This window comes from Carassius carassius, chromosome 27 (genome assembly GCF_963082965.1).
Source record: "Carassius carassius chromosome 27, fCarCar2.1, whole genome shotgun sequence".
Classification (NCBI taxonomy): Eukaryota; Metazoa; Chordata; class Actinopteri; order Cypriniformes; family Cyprinidae; genus Carassius; species Carassius carassius.
In genome coordinates, this window is record NC_081781.1 from 10,424,687 (window position 1) to 10,447,810 (window position 23,124).

Consider the following 23,124-nt stretch of genomic DNA (forward strand, 5'->3'; position numbering starts at 1 on the left):
AAAATCATAACATTTAAAGGGGTCTAGTTTCTGTAATGTCTCATTTTTGTCTGAAGGTGGCAGTAGAAGATAGTTTTGCTGCTTATTCACACCCACGTGCTCTGTGTTATTGTTTTTACATGACACAAGCAAAGCATACTAGACGCCCCTATCTGTTCCTCCCAGAGAGAACTAGACTTAGACACCCTCACCTACAAACAAATATGAACCCTACAAACAATAGATCTATTACCAGAGGCTAAAGAAAATCATAAATACACGTCCAACAAGAGACCTTGACCCGACACATCATTTCTACTGTCAGCTTCAACATGACAATATATTTAATCAACAGTGACATTATTGCAAACGTAGTGTCTCAGGTACTGAGTTTTAGGCATTGACAAGAGCTAGTGTCTACATGGTTATTGTAGAGGTCACCTGCAAACTTTTCCATCCATGCCGGGTTAGGAACAAAAGAAAGGAAGACGGAAGGGGGAGGGCTGATTTTAAAAAGATAAGGAGTGAATAGAGGACCAAACCGTTATCTTTAGTGACTGAATAAGAAAACAGTCTTCAGTGACATTTGGCCATGTAATAGTAACAAAGAATAGCACCACAAATCGTGAAATTATGTAATATATATATAGGTATTTCCGACTGTGAACCTGCATAAATGTCATCTTGTATCTCGAGTAATGCGATGTGTCGATACGTACATGTGGAAGAAGAGCGCATTCCTTTACAAAGATCGTCGTTTTCGCCGCGCCCGAGAAAATACGCATCTCTGCAGGAACAAAGGCGTGCTCGTGTTTTGAGAAGACGTCGCCGTACTCGAGAAGCGCTACGACAGAGTACATTTCTTGATTATGAATTACGTCATGTGTTTGGATAAAACGAGGCTGGCAGCAGGGGGCGTGTCGTGAAGAATGACTTCACGCTGGGATTAAAGGGCCAGCGAAAGGCAAATACAGGACATGCCTCAACATTTGTTAGTGGCCCTAGAGCAAGTAAAACAAGAGCAATTTTTCTTTTAATATAATTTTTTTCTTTTAAATACCAATATTTTCATTATTATTTATTAAAATAAATGGTTCCATTGAAATCAAAATGTAATTTACAATCATTTTCTTTCTTTGGGTGTAATGGGCAATTTTACATCCACTGAAACCGCAAAGTAATTTTAAATGCCAAGATCCAAGAAAGACAATAGATAAATAAATGCAGTCTCTCATTGCAGTCTGTTCTGTAAAAATACAGTTTTGAAACTGAGCTCTGCTTTAGTCATAGTACTGAAACATAATGTGTGGTTATATTCAGTTAAAGGGGTCATATGATGAGATTTCAATTTTTCCTTTCTCTTTGGAGTGTTTCAAGCTCTTGGTGCGTAAAGAAGATCGGTGAAGTTGCAAAGACTAAAGTCTCAAATCCAAAGAGATTATTTTTATAAGTTAACAGTCAACCACACCCCCCTAAAACGGCTCATTCAAACATGCCCCCACATCTCTATGTCACTATGAGTGAAGATTTACATAACGCTGCCCTCTCGTTGGAATATTATTGTTGCTGCCGCCACCATGTCGTATAGACGCTGTGTGTTTGGTTGTGAAGGTGAAACTACTTTGTTTGGCCTTCCAAAAGAGGATGATATCCACTTTGTCCTGCTTGAAGCTGGTCCGTGCTGATTGCTGAGGAAAAACATCAACTTTGCACTGTGGATCAATGAATCGGCTTTCACCGTGGACGAAGCGGAGTCCAGCCGGGGTCATCACATGTGGTTGCCGCAAACCGCGCTGTTCTCAAGCCAGCCTCCGCTCACTCTAGACCATGGCTCAATCTAGGCCTCCAGCCTCCACTCACTCTAGACCGCAGTGTGTGACGCTGTTTCACAATATTTTAACAGGCGTAACATTTCCTACAAACGCTTGAGGTATTCGGCCAATCACAACGCACTGGATAGCTGACCAATCACAGCACTCCTCGTTTTTCAGACCAATGAGCCTTGTAAAAATCAACACATTTTAGAAGGCGGGGCATAGAGGAGAGATAATAATGTACCGTATGTGGAAAATAATGTTTTTAACCTTAAACACATTTCATTACACCAACTACGCAAAATAACGTTATTTTTAGCAGCATCATATGACCCCTTTAAGTGTTGAATTTGGATGTTTGATCACATGGATGATAAACTCTACTAATTCTGTACTATAATGTGAAAATTATTTTACTTCAATTTTGCAATTTTTCTGTTCTTCACCAAAAAAAAAACAACAACAACAAAAAAAAAACATTTGGTTACCAGTCATATATGGGCCACTTTTGTAGTTCTATTAGTTGTCTCTTTTCTAGAACTTCGGCATTTAAAACCACCATAACAACTAAATTTATCTTCTTTATTGTGGTGTAAAAGGTCTGTTGCTTGTTGATTTGATTTTGAGAAGTCGCCACTGCACTCAAATAATAGGGAAGGATTAATGGGTTTTTACAGGCAAGTTTAAGCATACTTAAATTATTGGAGAAAACCCGCCTAATTTACTCGAGAGAAGTGTGCTGTTTCCCGGGAAGGTCAACTTATGACTTATTAGGTTAAATAAATAAATAAAAATAAGATCTGTAACATGCATTTCCAACCTAATTTCAAACCACCATTCAAAAAGAAGACAATACTGCATTGGAAAAGTGGAGAAAATGACAACATTTTGATTCCTTTAAGATGTTAGGCTATTTAACAGGCATCTGATTATGACAAATTTGTCACATTTAACTCTCATAATAATTTACTATTGGCTAATTCTGGTTACCTGAAAATGTTCTCTCTAATCTATAGCACATTCCAGATAATATGCCCAGATAATGTTGTTAGCCTGTCTGAACTACAATTTCTAGCAACTGGATCTATATTTGGAAATCCGATTAACTAACTGATAGGGGCGCTCAGTGCTTGGAGTGACTTGTCTGAACATGTATTCTCGCCTGTTGGCAGCTGTGATGGGGAACGCTGGCCCTTTAAGAGGCGATCCCATGCGCGGAATCTAGGGGGCAGGTCCTGTCAGCAGTAGAGACTGCGCTCTCTTCTCGCCCTCCTCCAGTTACTCAGTCCTAAATTGAGCTCGCTTAAGTGCTGACAGACGATTGGAGAAGATAGTCTTCCTGTGCCTTTAGATAGATAGATAGATAGATAGATAGGTGAAGACAGAGAAAGGGAATTCTGGATGGGAATTGTCCTCAATGTACCGTTCATGTCATCGAGGCACTGGCACGCGCTCTGACAAGACTGCGTTGTAACTTAGATTTAGCGATAGTTACGTCTCTACCTTTAATTGTTAAAGAGACTTCGGAATGCGAAGAGACATCGGGTCAGACTGGCAAATAATACAAAATGATCAGAGAAGTATACGAGCACGTGTAGTTCAGTCCTCGTTATTGTAGTTGTCTTGATCTGACATAACGGCGTTTTGATTCTAGCCCGTTCTGACAGTTCAGTTCTTTTGTGAATGCAGTGACTTGCTGCTTGTGGTGCTAGTGTGCAGTTACGTCGTGGCGCTTTGTCCGTGGCTACTGGCGAAGTGCGGCGGAGAGATACAGTTGTATTACATCAGTGCACCAAGTGACTGGAGTGCGACACAAGAGAAGAGACAGAGCTCTGGCTGAATGCTGCGTGTTGAGGTATTGCATGTTGCATTCTACTATTATATGCATTCTACTATTACTGAATAGCCTACGCATTTAACTCATTTCATTTCATACGCAGTTTACTTAAGTAATTTACTGATATTTTGTTTGGAATTATGCTAATTAGGCTTCAAAAACGTTGAAAATATTGCAAATACTTGTAGACTCACATGAATTATGTAATTCTTATTGGTCCCCTTTGCATTCAGGCTGTTGTTCGGAATCCAGTCAACTATCATTTTAATAATATTGAATATTGTTATGGAATAGCAATACATCTGTGTCCTAAATAGTTCATCTTCACAATACCAGTGGTTTTAAATATCTCATTCGCGCGGTCATCTCGACTGGGACACGAATAATCCTAATATGAGTCAGAGTGTGTCATCACGAAAGTGTAACGAGCAAGAATACGTGTCATCAAACAAGTGTTAAATTGAAATGAAAGTGGAGCACTTTGCGTACAGTATGAACGCTAATCTTTGTTTATATCTTCACGCGAGTGGTGCGCGGACCAATGCATTCGCGTGCGCGCGCACCCTACATTTCCAGAAGCGTTTAATTTTCACTGGTTCATCTGACACACCGAAAAAGAATACGTTTAATTGTACGTTTAATAGTTTTTGAGACCGTATCTTAAAATAATCTTATTTTGTTGGCAAAATGTTCAAATTAAAGTATAATAATAATAATCTCTCTGTATATAATGCACAGTTGTATATAAATGATTGATATATTTTATGTCATATGGCTTTAAATTGTATATTGTATTTTTGTCTTTCTGAAACACAGGGAGGGGTGTTAATTATCATTAAGATTTGCACTAGTCGAAGTATTTAAGCACCATTTAGAGTAGAGGTGCATTCATGGAATGCGACTGTGGCCTCTTCCCACTGCCTATTTAACTTTGACCAAGACAGTACAGAGGAGCATCAAAGAAAGCTGGTAGAGGTGATGGCAGAGACAACCCTGGAGCCACTGTCCTCTCTGGACGTAGCAATCGATCCAGATTTTGAGCCACAGAAACGGCCAAGATCATGCACTTGGCCACTGCCAGAGTCCAGCTCGGGGAAGCCTGCATCCAATGACACTGACATAATCCCAGAGGAAGAGGATGATGAGGATGACAATGCGATGGCAATCAACGGCAACAGCATGGGTGAAGGAGAGGACAATGGCAGCCCAAGCCTGTCTGAGGAACTGCATGCCACTAGCGGTCAAGAGAACACAGGCTCCCCGCTTTCTTCTCACCCCACTTCTGCATCCACGGCAAGTCTGGAGGAGAGCGGTCAGGGCAGCCAACAGCAAACTCCCCGGAAGTCATCTTCAAGGAGGAACGCATGGGGCAACCTGTCCTATGCAGACCTTATCACGAAAGCCATTGAGAGCACCCCAGACAAGAGACTGACATTGTCCCAGATCTACGACTGGATGGTCAGAAGTGTCCCATACTTTAAAGACAAAGGCGACAGCAACAGCTCAGCTGGTTGGAAGGTAAGCACTTCACTAAAACAGTGCCTCCCAACTGTGTTCCTGAAGGCCACCAGACACTACACATTCTGGATGTCTCTACTAATAAGCTGATGAGTTTAATCAAGTATGAAGGGACATTCTGTCATCATTTACTCAACCCCATGTCATTCCAAACCAAACTTTCTGATCTTTTGCAGAAGTTCAATAGTATTTTTTTTGTCTATACTATGGAATCCAATGGGACCCCAAACTGTTTGGTTGCCTACACTCATCAAGATATCTTCTTTTGCATTTTACATAACAAAGAAAGTCATGCAGGTTTAGAATGACATGTGGGAAAGTAGTTTTTGGGTGGACTATCCCTTTAAGCTGACCTCCAACATGTGTACTGTTGGAGGGCCCCTTCAGGAACAAAGCTGAAATCCACTGCGCTAGAGATTGCGTGTCATAAGGTGCGCAAGTGTCTCTTTTATTCCGTGCGTGATCTCATTCTGCATCACAACCAGAAACATATGTTCTGGCATGTTCTGCCACATTTACTCACGCACAGAAAACTGGAAAGGTTTTGAGGGTTCGCGTGCACATGACTCAACAGACTCTTTAGTGCAGTGACATCTCCCATAAACAAACTATTTGGATGCCAGCATAAACATGTTTATTTTTATGCTGGCAAATTAGCCATGATCAGTATGGAAAATCTGTGTAGCAAAATGATTTGTTCAAGTTAGTTTAGTTGGACTTTGTCTTGTGATAATGTTTAAAATCCATAAATAATATATGCTCCGAGCCAAGCCCAATAAATGTCCATGCATCCAAATGCCTTTATGTTCCTATCCACGCAGCAAGGCTTACATAAAACTTGGCACGGTAACTGTACCCACTCTAGAAGCTGCCCAGACTGTTTATGTAGGTGTTGAATGGCATTAGGAATTGCGTAACAACTCAGAATGGCGCAAGCTTCTCCTTAGCAGTCAGCAGGCAGGACTGCCTTCAAAGGGAATGTCATGGCCATGGGCAGGAGCCAGCACAAGACATATGGGCCTTTCACTTACTGAGCCAAGGCGAGTTGGGGGATGGGGTGTATGGTGGGGTAGTGAGTTCAAGGTCAAGGGCTGAGTTTGCGGCAGGAGGCCCAGCTCGCCTGTCCCATTGGCCGTAAATAGCCATGAATTATAATAGTGAAAGGAGAGTTACTGCAGGGTCTGTGGCAACGGCAAACTATGTGGACTCTAGCTCAGCTTGAAACTGTTTACACTCTGACTCCTCTTGCATTCAGGACTGTGTGTGTGCACGATCATATTTCTCAAACTGCTATGCAAAACATTACCTGTCAGTCAAACATGTTTTATGATGAAATGCTATTATAACCACAATTCTAGCATGAGTACACACAAATAAAAACACCTCCCTCTGGTCTCTATTACAACCAGTAGTTCAGTGCCTGCTGCCATTTCTGATATGTGGAAAAACGTCTAAACGTGTTCCACTGAACTTTGCTACTGTGTCACCTTGAGCTTTAAATATGACACATATTCCAGCAAACATCTGACAACTTGGAGCAGATCTGTGTGTACGGAGTGTGGGTGCCAGTAACACAACCTCAGATAAACAATCCTGCAATTAGCATTTAAGTAAAACTTGCTATACTCTATGCATGATACATGTATGCACACACATGCTAACACGTTTTGCATCATTTAAAGAATTGACACTGAATTTATTTGCCAAAGCTGAAGTTTGCATGAAATGGACTTTTTTCTATTATAAACCATTCATGCAAATGTTTTTTTATTTTTTATATATATAATTTTTTTTTTACCTATTCAGAATATCTCAACATTCTGATAAAACCACTTCACATAAACCCTGTCTTGATGGATAGATACTTGATACTTGAAAAACTGACACTTGAAAGATGAAAACATAAGCATTGAGCCCCTATGAAGTATTTCAGGTATTGTCAACATTTGCATTTTACCAGAAATTTTTGCAAAATCTACAAGAAAAGCCGGTTTCCATGTTAATTAGGAATAAAAGTGAAAAAAATAAGTTAAATTAAGATACCAAAAGAGCATCGAAAGATAAGTAGTCCTAAGATGTCTTATCCAAACACAGAAGGCTGGAATGGCCAAGTACAGGTGCAAAAGTTACAGGCTGCATCACTAAGGCTACAAGGTCACTGGTCCTCTCTGCTTTAATGAGGGTTTTGATGACGTGATCACATAAAGGCGTTCCTTTGTTTCTGTTTAACATACTGTTGTGACTGCAGGAAAGAGAGAGAGAGAGAGAGGGAGTGACTGTTGAATCATAGATGACATTACAGCACTCTACTCTCTGCACTGAGTGTGCTGTGTGTTTATTTAATGATCTGGTTATACAATCGCGTTGAATGTGAATAAAGTCCAGAATGTGTTTGAAAAGGTTTCCTTTGCAGGTGTACAAGTGATGAGATTTTATTGATTTATCATTTTCCTTCACAATGAGCTTCTGCAGAGACAGATAATTCCTCTAGTGCCAAATGATGTACTCTACTCTTAAGCCTTTAAATTATTCAGTGCTTTGAGCATTAATTTGGGGCGTTTTATCAATTTTTTTGAGACACCTCTAGAGGGTCTCTCACACACATTTACACATTTGCCAGATCACTGCTTTTAATCTTGTAATCTTGTGTCGGCCACACACTTGTCTCTATCCTTATAACCTTGCATAACCCTGCTGTTTATCTCACATCTGAAATATAATCAGATTATGTAACTTTAAAAGAACAAGCTACTACTATAATGTGTTGCACAATTCTTGTTCCTGGAACACTTAATATGCTGAAGCTGCCATGCTAGGTCCAATTGAAATCTTTCAGTCACTATGATGAAAGTGGTCTGGTCACCCTCTTGGGGGTCTGTATTCTGCCAATTTAATTTGGCATGGTTCCAGGATGTAGGTGGGCTATTTTTCTTGTAATCTGTTTATTGTCAAGAGGGTGGGATAAACAAATACAACATCAGTATTATATATTAACATTATACGTGCAAAACTGCACTCCTAGAAGTGCTATATATAATATCTGTATCTTAACTCGATGAAATGGAATTAGTGACAGATCTTTTCTTCCGTATTGTGACGTACATCAGGGTGTAATGGACTATTGTGAAAATGTAAAAAATGTAGGGTGGCGACTTGCATACGTCACTAAAAAAGCAACATTTAAAAAAAAAAAAATGGAACATGCATAGGTTGAACTGTGCACAATTAGATCTATAATAAAAATTAAAAAATACATTGGGTGAATTTTAATTTGAAAAAAGAGAAAATGTATAGGAGGTTTGTGCAGACATGTTGCTGTGGCTATGACTGTTAACTCATGTACAGTCACTGTTTTCAATGTTAATGTTCATGATTGGTGCTTTACATGTCTGCTCATGCTTAGCTGCGTGAGAGGTCTTGAAGTGAGGGTCACATAGATGTTTTGGAACACGGAAGTAAGCAATTTTCAGTTAATTTAATTTTACCAAGGGCCATAAACTGTAAAACTACTTGCTTTAATTCGTTTGCACTTTACCCCCTCACCCATCGGACATTTTCATATTCGAAAACATTTGATTAAAACACCAACTTCCTGATGGGACAGAATCTACAGCGGCACGTCAGAAGCAGATATGCTGTGGTTAAGACATTTGAATGTATTTCTAGTTCAGCCTTTGCTTCTTCTCGCCTTTTCCATGGCACTAATGTCGTAACTCTCTGACCTGAGGCTTTTGAAATAACTTGTTTTGTTCCCGATCTGTCATTTACAATTACGTATGTCTGCCCGTCATGGTGCAGATAAATAGTTCTCGTTTAAACTTTAATTGAGTACAATAAAGCTAGATTTCTATGTCAGGAGCTTTTGGCCAGACAATGCCGGCAGTAATGAGAGGAGATGCGGCTTTGTAGGGTGATTATTACAGAGAACAGAGGGCAATTACAGTTTTCGGGAAATAATTCCTCAGTGGCATTCTTATGCATCTGCCATTTGAGAGGTAACAGAGAAACACTGTCAGACAGGAGTGGGCGATTATTAGCCTGATTGTGGTCACGCAGGGGGTCTATTTTGGTGCTCATACATGGGTGTGCGCATGTCGACTTTTGATTAGACAAAAGATTGGATTGATTAACCCAGATTATGGTAGATTGAGTGTGGCTTTGATTGTGGAGCAGGTGTTTAAATATGGGTCTGCGATAATGTAAGCCTTTCAGATCCTTCTTGACTAAGCAAATTTATTTTCTGTGACATATCACCCCAGCGGCCACATGGACGTTGTGAATTTGGTAGTCAAATTTATGATGGCTTGTGTATCTGACAGAGCCATAACCACACAACCTAAATAAGTGGAAAACAGGACAACATTTTTATGGGCCCAATAAGTAGGCTATATGACACCTGACACTTAGACAAAAATCTAGCAAACTTTACAAAGCTACAGGTTTGGATGGCCATCAGTTGGATTATTTATTTATATTCACATTGAATCCTAACAGCAACAATCACAAGAGTAGGTCCAAAACTATAACGCATTGTTTTATATCAAACATACAAATAATTGTGTTTGCAAATAAATGCTGATTAAAAAAAAAAGTTTCCACAGTTTTAAGCATTGATCAATATTTAAATGATTTCTGAAGGATCGTGTGACAGAAAAATGGCTGCTATCAATTCAGCATTACCATCACAGGAATAAATTACATTTTAAAATATATTAAAATAGAAAACGGTTATTTTAAATTGTAATGATATTTTACAAAATTACAGTTTCTAGTAAAAGATCAAATAAATGCTGCCTCTGCAAGCATAATAAACTTAAAAAATGGTAGTATAGCTATATTAAAATAAAATTAATATAATATTGGTTAAAATAAAACATTTTGTGCATGTATGAAGGCTTGTAGGTCAGGGGCATCTGGTCTTGCTCCTGGAGGGCCAACATCCTGTAGTTTAGCTCTTGTCTCAATACAACTACCTGATTTCTAGCAATCTTAAAGACCTTGTTTGAGGTGTGTTTAATTGGAGTTGAAGCTAAACTCTGCAGGACAGTGGTTTTCTAAGATTAGAAAACTGCTGTTGTTGCTGTTGTAAGGCACTTTCCAATTAAATCACTTAATGAATTTTTACCACGTCACTGTGGTCTTTGGATTGCTCACTAAGTGTCTCTTTGTCCGAATGTTTCTCAAACTGAATTTCTCTTTAAATCAAAGTCTTTTCCAAGAACTGATATCATAACAGTACAGTTTGTGACACCGCGCCAAACTAACACCTCTTATCAATACAGTGTGTTCTAAACAACAGGCCAATCAGATGTTCCCCAGGCGGTGAGGTCATTGGCATATGCCTATTATCTGTTTTAAGAGTCCATTGCCTTGTACACTATCAGCGGAGGCTTATCTTTCACTGCACCTTCAGTTTTTACACACCTGTCTTTAACCTGCCCTGGGGTCAGTTCTGGATATATGGATATCAGTGGAAGCCAGTGGATCAAGCTGAATGGGGCCAAAGTGCTGACTTAGCAGTAAAGTCTGCAATGGTTCCAGCTGCTGGACACATCAGCAGTTTGTTATCAGCCAGCTTAGCCAGAGTAAGAAAGCAGTATATATGGAACATTATGGCACAATGTTGCACATGCCTTTTGCCACATATTTGAAGGCAACCATTCTAATTTCTAACACTGTCTGTATTTTTAGTTAGATTTGCTCTTTTTTTTTTCTCATTTACCTCTGCCTGCCCTCCTCCACTATCCATCTCTTTCTATACTCCCATGTGTGCCGCAGTGTTTATGGGGGCATGAAATCACTCCACAGCTCGTGGGCATCTTGTGTGCGTCTTACTCAGACTGCAATCACTGCACGCTCCTCTCACTGTTTGTCTTTATTTGTCTGTCTCTCATTTGTTCTTCCTTTGCATTGCACATTCTCAGACAAAAATTATTCTGTCTTTGCATATGCCAGTCTTTACCTATAATAAAATCCCTATTTTAAAAAAATCGTTCAAGCTAGTCAGTATACAGTAGGTCTAATGCATTATAAACATTATAGATGGTAGAAGAAGCTAACTCAATTAAATAAAAACGTAATCATTTGGTTTACTCTATATTTAATCATTTTGAATTTACACATTCACAAAAGATTCACAGTGCCTGCTTGAAATTTGACACAGTGATTGACAACAAGAAATCAGACAAGCAGATTTTCAGTGCAGCTTTTATGGAAAATCTTAACACAGAATTTGTTCACCAGAATAGTTTTAAAACACTTCGCCATCACAGAAATAAATTGCATTTTAAAATATATTAAAATATAAAACGGTTCTTTTGAATTGTAATAATAATTCACTTTTTACTCTATTTTTGAGCAAATAGCCTTGGTGAGCTTAACAGATTTCTCTCCAAAAACATAACTGACCCCAAACTTTTGAACTGTAGTCTATCGAAATAGTTTACTTGAATGGCATAGAGGGTCACAGGGTTTAATGAGTGAACATGCTCCTCATTGACTGTACTCTTTCTGAATCCCACAAACTAAGCATGCAGGATTCACAGAGTTTACACATTCTGTAGTATATACATATACCCTCTAAGACAGCCCCTTTGGTTTTAAGTAGTTAAGTCTTGTTTTTTGTTTGTTCCTGTAGTGTGTGTTGATGCTTTTGACACTCACACAGGCAAATAGGCACAGACATTAGCCCCTTTCACACTCCGATACCGGAAAATACACTGGTAATGTGTCCCGGCAGTTGTTGAAAGCGAGGAACTAACTGATCTCTGCTTCATTACATTTTGCACATATTTTTTTTGTCGCGAACGTTGATCTGCCTTCAAAACACCTGGTAAAAGAGTCACACAATAACGTGTGTCATCATTACGACACACCCTTTATGGCATTAGTTCTGGCTTTTGTTCACACAGAGCTCATTCCGGGACTGAACCCGGCAATGTTACTAAGTCCCCAACCCGGGATCGATACCGGAATCAATCCTGGGACGTGTTTGTGTTCACACAGAAGGCGACCCGCCAATGTTCCGGATATTTTCCGGGTACAAAGTGCAGTGTGAAAGGGGCTATACACACACACACCCCTTTCTGGGAACAGTCATGCATTTCCTTGCTCATATGCTTCAAAGATGGGCCTTTTCTTTTATGTGCGGATGAAAGCATGTGCGCATGAGTATGTTGTAATGTAGCATGAACTCCCACATTGCAGACTATTTCTCTGTTTGTATATATATTTATATACACACAATTTTTATTATCAACACTGAAAGGAGCCACTAAACATGCCTGTGACTGCGGTTTAACCGTGTCCTTTTCTGCTTCTGCTTTTTATTTCTCTCTGTGTAGAGGCCCAATAAGGGGTTACATGGGGTACCAGAAAAAGGGGCCCCTTGCCTTCTCTCTTCCTTCTTTTTTTTTTTTTATCTGAGTTTCCCTCCTTATTTTTCTCTCAGATTACTCTGAACTGGTGGGTGGGGGTGCGAGGTTACACTGTCCTGTGTTGTGTGTAGACCTTGAGGGAAACATACAGTATCAACGTTGTCTGAATTCAAATGGTTCATTATCTCATTATCAAAAGATCTTAATTTGCTTAAACACTGGCATTGGATATACAGTTGCTTATGCAAGTGGCTTATGCTTGCTTCTAGCTGATTGTTGTGGGTGTTTATAGTTTACCATCTCAACATTATTTCCATAGGTCTGAGAGAGAATAAAATAACCCCACTGTTTGTGGTACTTGGATGCAGTGAAAACATACAACAACAATTGTGTAAAAAGCAGTGAGTTTTGAAGAGGTTTGGTTTTGGTAAAGTGAAGTACAGTATCTAAAAAGTTGTACACAACCCACACTGTGCACTCTTTCCAATTAAGCTACATTAAAAAAGAAAGGGAAAGGCAAACAGAGAAATACAGACAAATAGATAGAGATTGGTCCAGTGGGATAAGATTGCTGATGATCTAGCTGGGAATGACATCAGCTCTCGACTGAAAGGGCTTTTAGACTGATTGATTTGCACATATGCGAGTGAGAATATGACGCTGACATGAGTTAGCATTCGCAGTATCAGGGCCACATATGATAGTGTGTGTTTTATTGGTCTAAATGATTGGTAAAGTCATTGCCTTTCCCAACTGATTTTCTTCCCTCTCAGTACTGCTTGGTAAATATGGGTTAGTGTGTCTTTCCTGTCTCTCCTCTCCCCACTTCTTCTCCCTGTTTATTTTACTTTTCCTTTTCTTCCACCCAGCTTTTTGCTACCTTCTATTTTTTTCCCTCTTCTTGCAGCTGTGCAGCAGGGTCCAAGGATTTTCCAGGAGAACACAAAGGCCAGGCTTTCTGACACGTAGATGAATGCTGAGTTGCAGCATTCATCTGAAGACGCTTTCAACCCCTTGTTTAATATATTAGTGTTATTTTGACTTGTTGTGTACAGTATGCTTAGTAAAGACAACTTCTCAGTGGTGTGATGTGCAGTGTGAGGCTTAGTCAGGTGGCTGGTCATATGAGCTGACTTAGTGTGCAATGTGTGTATGTTCACATACAGTGTGTGTGTACAGAGAGCGAGCCGAGATTAACCGAAGGATCATAGTGTAATCTGCTGTGTGGTTACATCAGCTTCACTATCACACCATGCATCACACCAGATTGCTTAATGCAGAGAGAAATTGCACCATGAAAAAGAAAAAGTTGGAGAAAGTCGGGGGAAGAGTAAAGGCAGATAAAAACAGTCATGCAGATTAAAAAAAAGTTGCTGACCAGGATGAGTCTTTTAGGATGACAGTATTTTCCAACATTTTTGGTTTATGTATCCTGACAGCCTCCTGCCTACGAATGAATGAATGAATGAAGATGTCTGATTTTGCACACACAATTCACACACACTAAAAAAAATTTTGTCAACAATGCTCTGTGGTTTAAAAGTTTGGGGGCAGTTTTTCTTAATATACGTTAAAAATAACTTTTTCAGCAAGAATTCAGCAAGGTATTAAATTAAATTAAAAGGTGAGACTGAAGACTTTTACATTATTGCAAAAAAAAAAGTTCTTTTAACTTTCTATTTGTCAAATAATCATGAAAGGAATATCATGGTTTCCATAAAGATAAATAAAATTAAGCATGTGTTTTCAACTTTTACAATAATAAGAAATGGTTCCTGTCCTGAGCACATTAGTGACACTGAAGACTGGAGTAATGGCTGCTGAAAATTCAGCTTTGTCATTACATGAATAAATAATATTTTAAAATAAGTTTTTATTGTATTTTGGATTAAAAAAAAAAGCAGCTTTTGATTTTTTTTTTTCAAAAACATAAAAAAAAGCTTTTATTAAAATGTAACTGAAAAAAAAATCAGAATCATTTTTTTTTTTTTTTTTTTAATAAAATTAATTAAATGTTTTCATTTTTGTAATCAATAAATTTAAGTACTGGAAATATATATGTGTATATATTCTGTTCTATAGGTTTAACAAATCAAAATGTTTTCAAGTATCCCAATAGGAATCACTGATCTATTATATGACCTCCTGATGACCCTGTTTGGTGTTTGTTGAATGTGTGTGTCCGTGTAAGTTTATACAGGAGTTTGTGTTTCTTTGTGCATGTTAGGGTATGCAGAGTGTATATTTGATTGGCCAACACTACCCTCTTCATGGTCCACTGAGGTTTCGTCTCAGCGGTGAACAGGCAAATTTAACATCAGTCAGGTACACCATCATTAACAGAAACAAAACCCAGCACAGACCCTGGTTCAGGAATTCTGCAAATCATGTGCAAAGGATGAAAAAAATATATATTCACACATAATTTCCATTCTTGGCGAGTATTTTTTTTTTCTTGCTTTAACACTAAAATTGTATAGAGACTGTGAGAGCTTGTGCTGAGGAAGAGGAGCGTTATTGGCTGACTTGCACTCCTCCCCTGTCAGTGATTGGCTGGAAGGTTCAGTGGGGCACTCAATCAGCGCAGTGGAAGCATATGTAGGTCAGTGTGTAGCTGTGCTGCATGGTGTGTTAGTGTGTGTGTACTGTGCGGTCGCGTACTCTGGCAGTCCTCCAGTTCTCTCTTTCAGAGTTAGAGAAAAGGGCGGAGGGGGAGGGAGTGAAGGAGAGGACAGAGGGAGGAGAAGACTGTGAGGCCCCTTCTATCCAGTCTGCACATTAACGACACTAAACGCATTAGTGTTTAGTCTCAAATTGGTGACAAACATTTGGAACTTTTCTGAATGTAACGCCAAATAGATTTGCATTTCGTGGCCACAGATACTCTTTTAATCCTGTAAAAAGAATCTTGTTTCCATAGAAGACGTCAACAATGGCTGGTTCCTATGACACAACCTCTGAACCAACTTTGCCCAAACCACTACATATAAATATACAAGGATGCAAACATAAATCTGTCTCATTTAGTGGTTCTTATTCCAACTAGATGTATCACTGGCAACCTAAACAGACCTTGGAAAGCTGTAGTGTTTTCAAAGGAAGTAGATTTACAGTGAAAATGAGAGAGAAAGGGAAAGCCAGGGTGAGGGGGAAAAGCAGGCTTTGAGCGTTGTGCAAAACTACAATTCTGTATCTGTCTTTCACGACTGTGCCCTGAAAGTGCCCCATGTACTTCTAAAAACACTTCCCTCTGGCACGGCCAGGAATTTAGCTTGAGCCCCTAAAGTGTGCCACAAAAAGCACAGAAAGTCTGTTGAGATGCTAAGCTTAAACGCAGTGAATAGCTATCCCCTCTAAAAAGCTCCTACTGCGTGAATAGCTATCCCCTCTAAAAAGCTCCTACTGCACACACACACACACACACACGTGTAAGGCAACCTGGCATGGGCGAAAACATCAACTCTCTTATATCTCCAGACGCTGGATGTCTAGACTGAGAGAGCGAAAGGGTTGGACAAAGAGCCTCATGAGCATCTCTGTCTGTGCATTTTACAGTGAACCAACTCGCACACACACTAAAATATGCACACATTCCCAAATACAAAATACTAAAAGCCCGGTGGGGACATTTTACACTTCAATGAATTATGAATCACTGTTGTTAGGCAGATTGAATGCACAAGGTCCTTACCCAGATTTCATACAACCCACATGCAAAGCTCAGCAGTCTGTCTAGACACACATTGTTAGCAGAAATATGTGATCCAGTTACTTTTTACACAATGTATATAGGCTACCTGATACAGAACCTAGCTGTCTTTTGTCTGTCTGTCTATCTGTGTCTTTCCTATCTTTCTAGCTGTGCCTGTCTGTCCTAGACATCCATCCAACCATCTTTATTTAAAAAAATTTAAATGAGGAGATTTGTTAATGCATTGAAACACATGTAGTGTAAAAAAAAAAGCATCAACTTAAAACCACACCTTAAGAGTACACACAAATTATTCAGTTATTTCAGACCCTGTAAGCAGAACCTAAAAGTAAACATCCTGCACACCTCTGTTGGTTTTTCGACTCGTCTCATCATCTGACCGAGACTTGTATGTCTGCAAATAAAAATAGAACATAAACTTACTTCCCTTGTCACGCTCAGAGGGAAGAAAGAGAGAGATGTAAATGAACTTAGAGAAGTATTTAATAATAAAGGATAAACTCAAAACAGAAAGGTTTCATTCAGAACATAAATCACATCATAAGAAATAATGCAAAAGCAAACATAAAACAGGAACAAACTTAACTTGTAGACAGACAGAACGGCGGGAAGACTGGTAGATAATACTGTGGTAGAAGAGAGTAGTTTGAGTCCAGTGTCTAACGAGTAGATCTGACAGTGTTCTGATGAAAGTGCTGTGTATATATGGAGGTGCGTAGATGAGGAGCGGCAGGTGCAGGTGATCAGAAGGCGGGTGATTGGGAACGAGTGGGCGTGGTGATGGAACCTGACGGTCTGGATGTGTTGCTGACAGTACCCCCTCCTCCACGGGCAGCTCCCGATGCCCGGGAACAACGGCGAGGGCGGCCGCGAGGTCTGGGAGCAGGACGATCCGGATGTTGTTGATGATAGTCCGAGAGTAGAGATGGATCGAGAATGTCATTGCGAGGAACCCAGGACCGTTCCTCGGGGCCGTAGCCCTCCCAGTCCACGAGGTACTCAAGCAAGCCCCCTCGCCGCCGAGAGTCCAGGATCTCCCGGACAGAGTAGACCGAAGGGTCCTGTGCAGGGAGCTGGAGCTGGTAGATGACGGGGTTGATTTGCCTCTGGATGGGAAACGGTCCGATGAAACGGGGGCTGAGTTTCCTACAGGGCAGTAACTGTCGTGGAGTGTTGGTCATGGCACAGACAGAGCAGGCACGGACATGTTGGGCAACCTCACGGGCCATCCTGGGCCACCAGTACCGGGAACGAAGTAGTGAGAGGGTCCGCTTGCTGCCTGGATGTCCAGAGCCCGGAGAGGAGTGGATGGAGTCCAGAAGGGAGGAGCGCATGGAGGAAGGGACGTACTGTTTCCCCTCTGGACCTCCCGGCGGAACTGGCTCTCGGGATATGGCTTCCTGGAGTTGTTGGTCCAAGAGGATTCAGCAGCTTGGCCTCTCGGATGTATTCTAGGTTTCGGTGGTCGGTGATGACGCTGAAAGGGTGTGTAGCTCCCTCGAGCCAATGCCTCCATTCCTCCAGAGCTAGCTTAATGGCCAGGAGTTCCCGATTGCCGATGTCGTAGTTCTGTTCTGCTGGGGAAAACTTCCGGGAAAAGAAGGCACATGGATGGAGTTTGGGAGGCTCTCCGGAGTATTGTGAGAGTACGGCTCCAGCCCCGACGGTGGACGCATCTACTTCCACGATGAAGGGTTTGGTAGGATCTGGAAGGATGAGGGCCGGAGCCGTACAGAAGGCATTTTTGAGTGAGGTGAAGGCTTGGATGGCATCAGGAGTCCAGGTGAGGGTCTTGGGTTTGCCCTTAAGCAGGTTGGTGAGGCTGGCTGAATGAAGGCTGAACTGGTGGATGAAGCAGCGATAGAAGTTCGCGAATCCGAGGAAGTGCTGAAGCTCCTTAACTGAGGTGGGTTGGGGCCAGTCCCTGATGGCTGCGACCTTTTCCGTGTCCATGCTGATCCCAGCTGGGTTGATGACGTAGCCTAGGAACTGGATGGTGGTTTGGTGGAACTCGCACTTCTCAGCCTTGAGGTACAGGTGGTGGTGTCTCAGCTTCGAGAGGACCTGCGTAACGTGGTAGCGATGGTCGGCCAGGTTCCGAGAGTAGATGAGGATGTCGTCGATGTAGACAATGACGAAACGGTGGAGGAACTCTCGGAACACCTCGTTCATGAAGCCCTGGAAGACAGAAGGCGCGTTGACCAGGCCATAGGGCATGACCCGGTAATGGTAGTGGCCAGTAGGGGTGATGAAGGCGGTCTTCCATTCGTCCCCAGGGCGGATACGAACGAGGTTGTAGGCGCTACGCAGGTCCAGCTTGGAGAAGATGCGAGCTCCACGCAGTTCATCTAGGGCAGCTGGGACCAATGGCAGGGGGTATGGAAATTTGACCGTCTGGGAATTCAGGACACGGTAGTCAATACAAGGTCGCAGACCTCCGTCCTTCTTCCCCACGAAGAAGAAACTGGAGGCGGCTGGTGAGGTAGATGGCACGATGAAACCTTGGTGGAGAGCCTCCTTAATGTACTCCTCCATGGCCTTCTGCTCCGGGATGGACAGAGGGTAGATCTTACCCTTGGGAAGTTTCGCTCCAGGCAGCAAGTCAATGGCGCAGTCCCATGGCCTATGAGGTGATAATCTGGTAGCAGCCTGCTTGCTAAAGACGTCCTGGAACGCCCTGTAGTCCTCCGGTATGGAGATGCACTTGGTGGATTCAGGACTCTCGACGAGGGTTGACTGAAGAGAGAGTTTTGGGACGGGTAGGTGTCGAAGGCAGGATTCGTGGCATTTAGAACTCCACTCGAGGATGTCACATCTCTCCCAATCCATGGAAGGTGAGTGCTTAATCAGCCAGGGACGTCCCAGGACGATGTCCACTGTAGCACCCTCCAACACCAGAAATGAGATGTCCTCCACGTGGAAGTTGCCGATTTGAAGTTGGCAGTCAGGCGAACGTTGCTTCACTTGGCCGGATCCCAAGGGCTCTCCTCTGATGGTGTTGATCTGATATTGAGGATGTTGAGGTAAAGCTGGTAGGTTGAGGGTTCTCAGTGTGTTGAGGGAGATGAAGTTCCCCGAGGCACCCGAGTCGATGAGAGCTTGGACTGTGAAAGCAGAGTCTTTAATCCGCAGAATGACCGAAAGTTTTCTCATGTTAGTGACGTCTGGGGAGATATTTAGAATACTCACAGAAGGTAGTGATGGTTTGATAGGACAGGAAGTGATGGTGTGGTTCTTGCCTCCACAGTATAGACAGAGCCCCTGGGACACACGGCGGTATCTCTCAGCAGCGGATAGATGATAGGAGTCTGTCTGCATCGGTTCTGGTGTTGGAGGGGAATGTCAGGGAACGGGCGAGGCGGCTGGCAGAGAGATGGTGTCAGGAGAACATGCAAACAGGCGCTGAGCGATCTGGGTGGTCCTTTGGATGAGCCCTTCGAGACCGATTGAATCGTCGAAAATCACCAGTTGCTGTCTGATGTTGCAATTCAACCCCTGACGGAAGATTGAGCAGAGCGCTGGTTCATTCCATCCACTAAGGGTCGCTAGGGTGCGGAACCGGAGAGTGTACTCACCAGCCGAAGAAGAGCCTTGACGCAGGCGTAACAGTTCATCCGAGACTGATAAGGATCCGGTAGTCCTTCCAAAAACTTCCTTGAAGTGTTTAGTGAATGCAGATAAATTACCGATTATGGGATTTTCCGCTTGCCATAGTGCATCAGCCCAATCCAGCGCTCGGCCCGACAGCAAACTGGTGATGAATGCCGTCTTAGATCGCTCCGTGGGAAATCGTTGGGGCTGCATCTCAAAATGCAGAGTGCACTGCAGGAGGAAGCCGTTACATTTGTCCGCCTCGCCCGAATAGCAAGCAGGTAAGGCCATGGGACTTCCAGAGGCAAAGGGGGAAGTGCTCGGTGAAGGCTGGAAGATTGATAGAAGAGGATCGGAAGTGGGGCGAGTTGACATAGTGAAGGATCTGTATCTTGTCTAGGTCAGATCTTCTGTCACGCTCAGAGGGAAGAAAGAGAGAGATGTAAATGAACTTAGAGAAGTATTTAATAATAAAGGATAAACTCAAAACAGAAAGGTTTCATTCAGAACATAAATCACATCATAAGAAATAATGCAAAAGCAAACATAAAACAGGAACAAACTTAACTTGTAGACAGACAGAACGGCGGGAAGACTGGTAGATAATACTGTGGTAGAAGAGAGTAGTTTGAGTCCAGTGTCTAACGAGTAGATCTGACAGTGTTCTGATGAAAGTGCTGTGTATATATGGAGGTGCGTAGATGAGGAGCGGCAGGTGCAGGTGATCAGAAGGCGGGTGATTGGGAACGAGTGGGCGTGGTGATGGAACCTGACGGTCTGGATGTGTTGCTGACATCCCTTTACTGATTGCTATTTAAATCAGCAAATTATGGCCTTAGTCACTGCTGTGGGTGCACAAACGTTAGCATTTTTGATGCAAAGAAAGCAAAGTGATTTTTTTAAAAGACGTATGCAGCATGAGCAAGCTTGCAACCGCTGTGCACTGCTTCTATTGTGTCAGAGGTCAGTTTAAATCAAGTTAGGACATTTGATAAATATAAGTATTTTTGTTTTAGGTAGGATGTGTGTGTGTGTGCATGGGTGTACATGTATACAGTATGTGTCAGTAAGATGGTTGTCATACAGGTTTTTCAAGTTATCTGAGAGTTGTGCTCTCCAGTGCTCAACTGAAGAACTTGTCAGCACTTTCCACCCCCCCCCCCTTTCTATGTTTCTGGAGGGATTACAGGACAGACCTTCAAAAGTGGTTTCATGGTGAGATTGAGCCTCTGGATTGGCACCCTGCTCTTGTATAAGTGTTCTTAATGGATGAAAACCAGTGCTATGTGCTCACTCACGTATATCTTGATTGTATGAAGTTCCAAAGCTCTTTTTTTAATTCCAGAGAGAGGCCCAGTTCGTCTATGAGTGTGCGTGTGTAATGATTCTGGAAGGAGTCCAATTTGCCGGAGAGCGTGTGAATGTGTTGGAGCCTTGCCAAAGAGTTCAGCGCAGTAGATGAGTTGTTACTGGAAGGCTTTTGTTCTGGGTTCCACTAGAGAAAAGCCCTTTACAGGAGTCAGCCAGTCAAAATGGCAGAAGGGAGAAAGAAGAGGAAAAGGAGAGGAGGAGGGGAAAAACAACAAACTGTTGTGAGACTGAACTATTATTGAGGACTTCACTAACAGCCTTGAGATACCCCTGCCATGGAGATATGAGTTCCAGTCCATATTTTCATAGAGATGGGGAATTGCCATCTCTGCAAACAAATGATGTCCTTTTCTCACAGCTTCCATTTTTTGTAGTCACTTTGGCCAAACTGGTCTCAATTAGCTTTTTAGTGTGACATAAGTGTCCAGTAGTACTTTTTCAGGCCATTGCACATACTGAATATGAGGTCTGGAACAAGAAATAGTTGGAGAACGTGCTCTTAATGGTTGTGGAAGTGAGGTCTAAGAGCAAGACCCGCGACATAGTAATAAAGGTAAGGGCAAAGGTCTGTAGGATGTTCTACTGATGTCACTCAACAGCTAAGTGGTTATGACTCCTACGTAATAACCTGTTTTTATTACCCACACCTGTAAAACTGTGTTTATTTAAACATTAACAGTAGCCAAACTGCTGCCGAGAAGGTCTAGAATACTTACAGTAACCTATTAGCATTCCTATTTAAAACAAAATGTATTAATTCTGTCAGAATACTTGGCTACTTTTGCATGGCTGTCAGTGTAGAAATGCTCTTTGCAGGCAGATTGTGTGGTTATGACATCTACCAGAACGGATTAAGTGGACCAAGCTAACCAGGGAAACCTTGACCCCTTGAATAGAGTGCAAGGGATTGTCATATATCTCTGTGAAAGGAAAGTGTGATAGAGAGAGAAAGTGTGGAGGGGGAGGGGCAAATCAATAGACAAACGCAGCTCAGAGGACATGTCCGTGCGGTGTGTTTCATTGTGTTTCGTCATGATGGGGAGCTGCAGCATTAGCGAGCATGTGGTTAAGCCTTGTGTGCTTCAGAGAATCAGAACAAAGAGACGTGAAGAAAGAAAGGAAGATGAATGAATAAGTGACAGATCGAAGCCTCCTTAACCAGATACACAGAGAAGAGACTGTGCTGTTCAAACCAGCCGTGTCCCAGACTCACAAACCCTGACCCAGCACAAGAAAACACGCTCTTGTTGTTTTGTTGGGGGTTTTGTTCAACTCTACTAGTGTTTGATTGGCTTGGGACAAACTTTGCTTTTAGGCTTTTCAGGGCTTTTTTGGTTACAGTGTATAAATGAGAAGCAAATGAGGAAAGGAAAAACACAGGGGCAGAGAGGATGGTATGCGTTTTCCTGCACGTCTCAATATTTCTATGTTTAGAACTGTAATCTCCTATTTATCCAAACACACGTATGCAGCCAAAGTGACCCGATCCTTATTCATCTAATCAGTCTGGTTTATTTTGAAGGAATAAATTAGCAGGCACCGCTCTTGGCTCTTTTTAATATTATGGAGGTTAATGGTGTACTCAGCAATTTTTTGATTATGTCAAGGTGGTCATTTTGGATTCAATGACCACATACATGCCAACATACACATTTTTAGTTACTGATGCGCTGTAAAATGCTTTATACACAGTCAGCCATGTTTAATTTAACCTATCCTGCAAGTCTGTCCAGTAAAACAGGGTTACTGAGATCAAGTGAATAATATTCAGACAGTCATGTGATCATAACCTGGTGGCCCCGCTGTGGCGACCAATAGAATAAAATGATTAGTATTTGTTATTTTATTTTTGTCAACGTCTAATGTTGTATGGACCCCAGTAACTGTCATTGTATAGTCAAAAACTGTGCACTGTCACTTTAATGA

The 23,124-nt window shown here is 41.7% G+C and overlaps 1 protein-coding gene across 3 annotated transcripts in view; it reads left to right on the forward strand.

Annotated features, from left to right (window-relative positions):
• The first annotated feature begins 3,055 nt into the window (after window positions 1-3,055).
• The window catches only part of foxo3b (forkhead box O3b), a 30,630-nt gene continuing 10,561 nt past the window's right edge, over window positions 3,056-23,124 (forward strand). For 2 of the 3 annotated variants that reach the window (XM_059512598.1, XM_059512599.1), the window contains exons 1-2: window positions 3,056-3,648; window positions 4,447-5,148. In XM_059512598.1, coding sequence (XP_059368581.1) covers window positions 4,609-5,148 — 540 coding nt within the window. In that variant the 5' untranslated portion in view covers window positions 3,056-3,648; window positions 4,447-4,608. The remainder of the gene's footprint in view (window positions 3,649-4,446; window positions 5,149-23,124) is intronic. The other variant, XM_059512600.1, reaches the window with a different exon arrangement.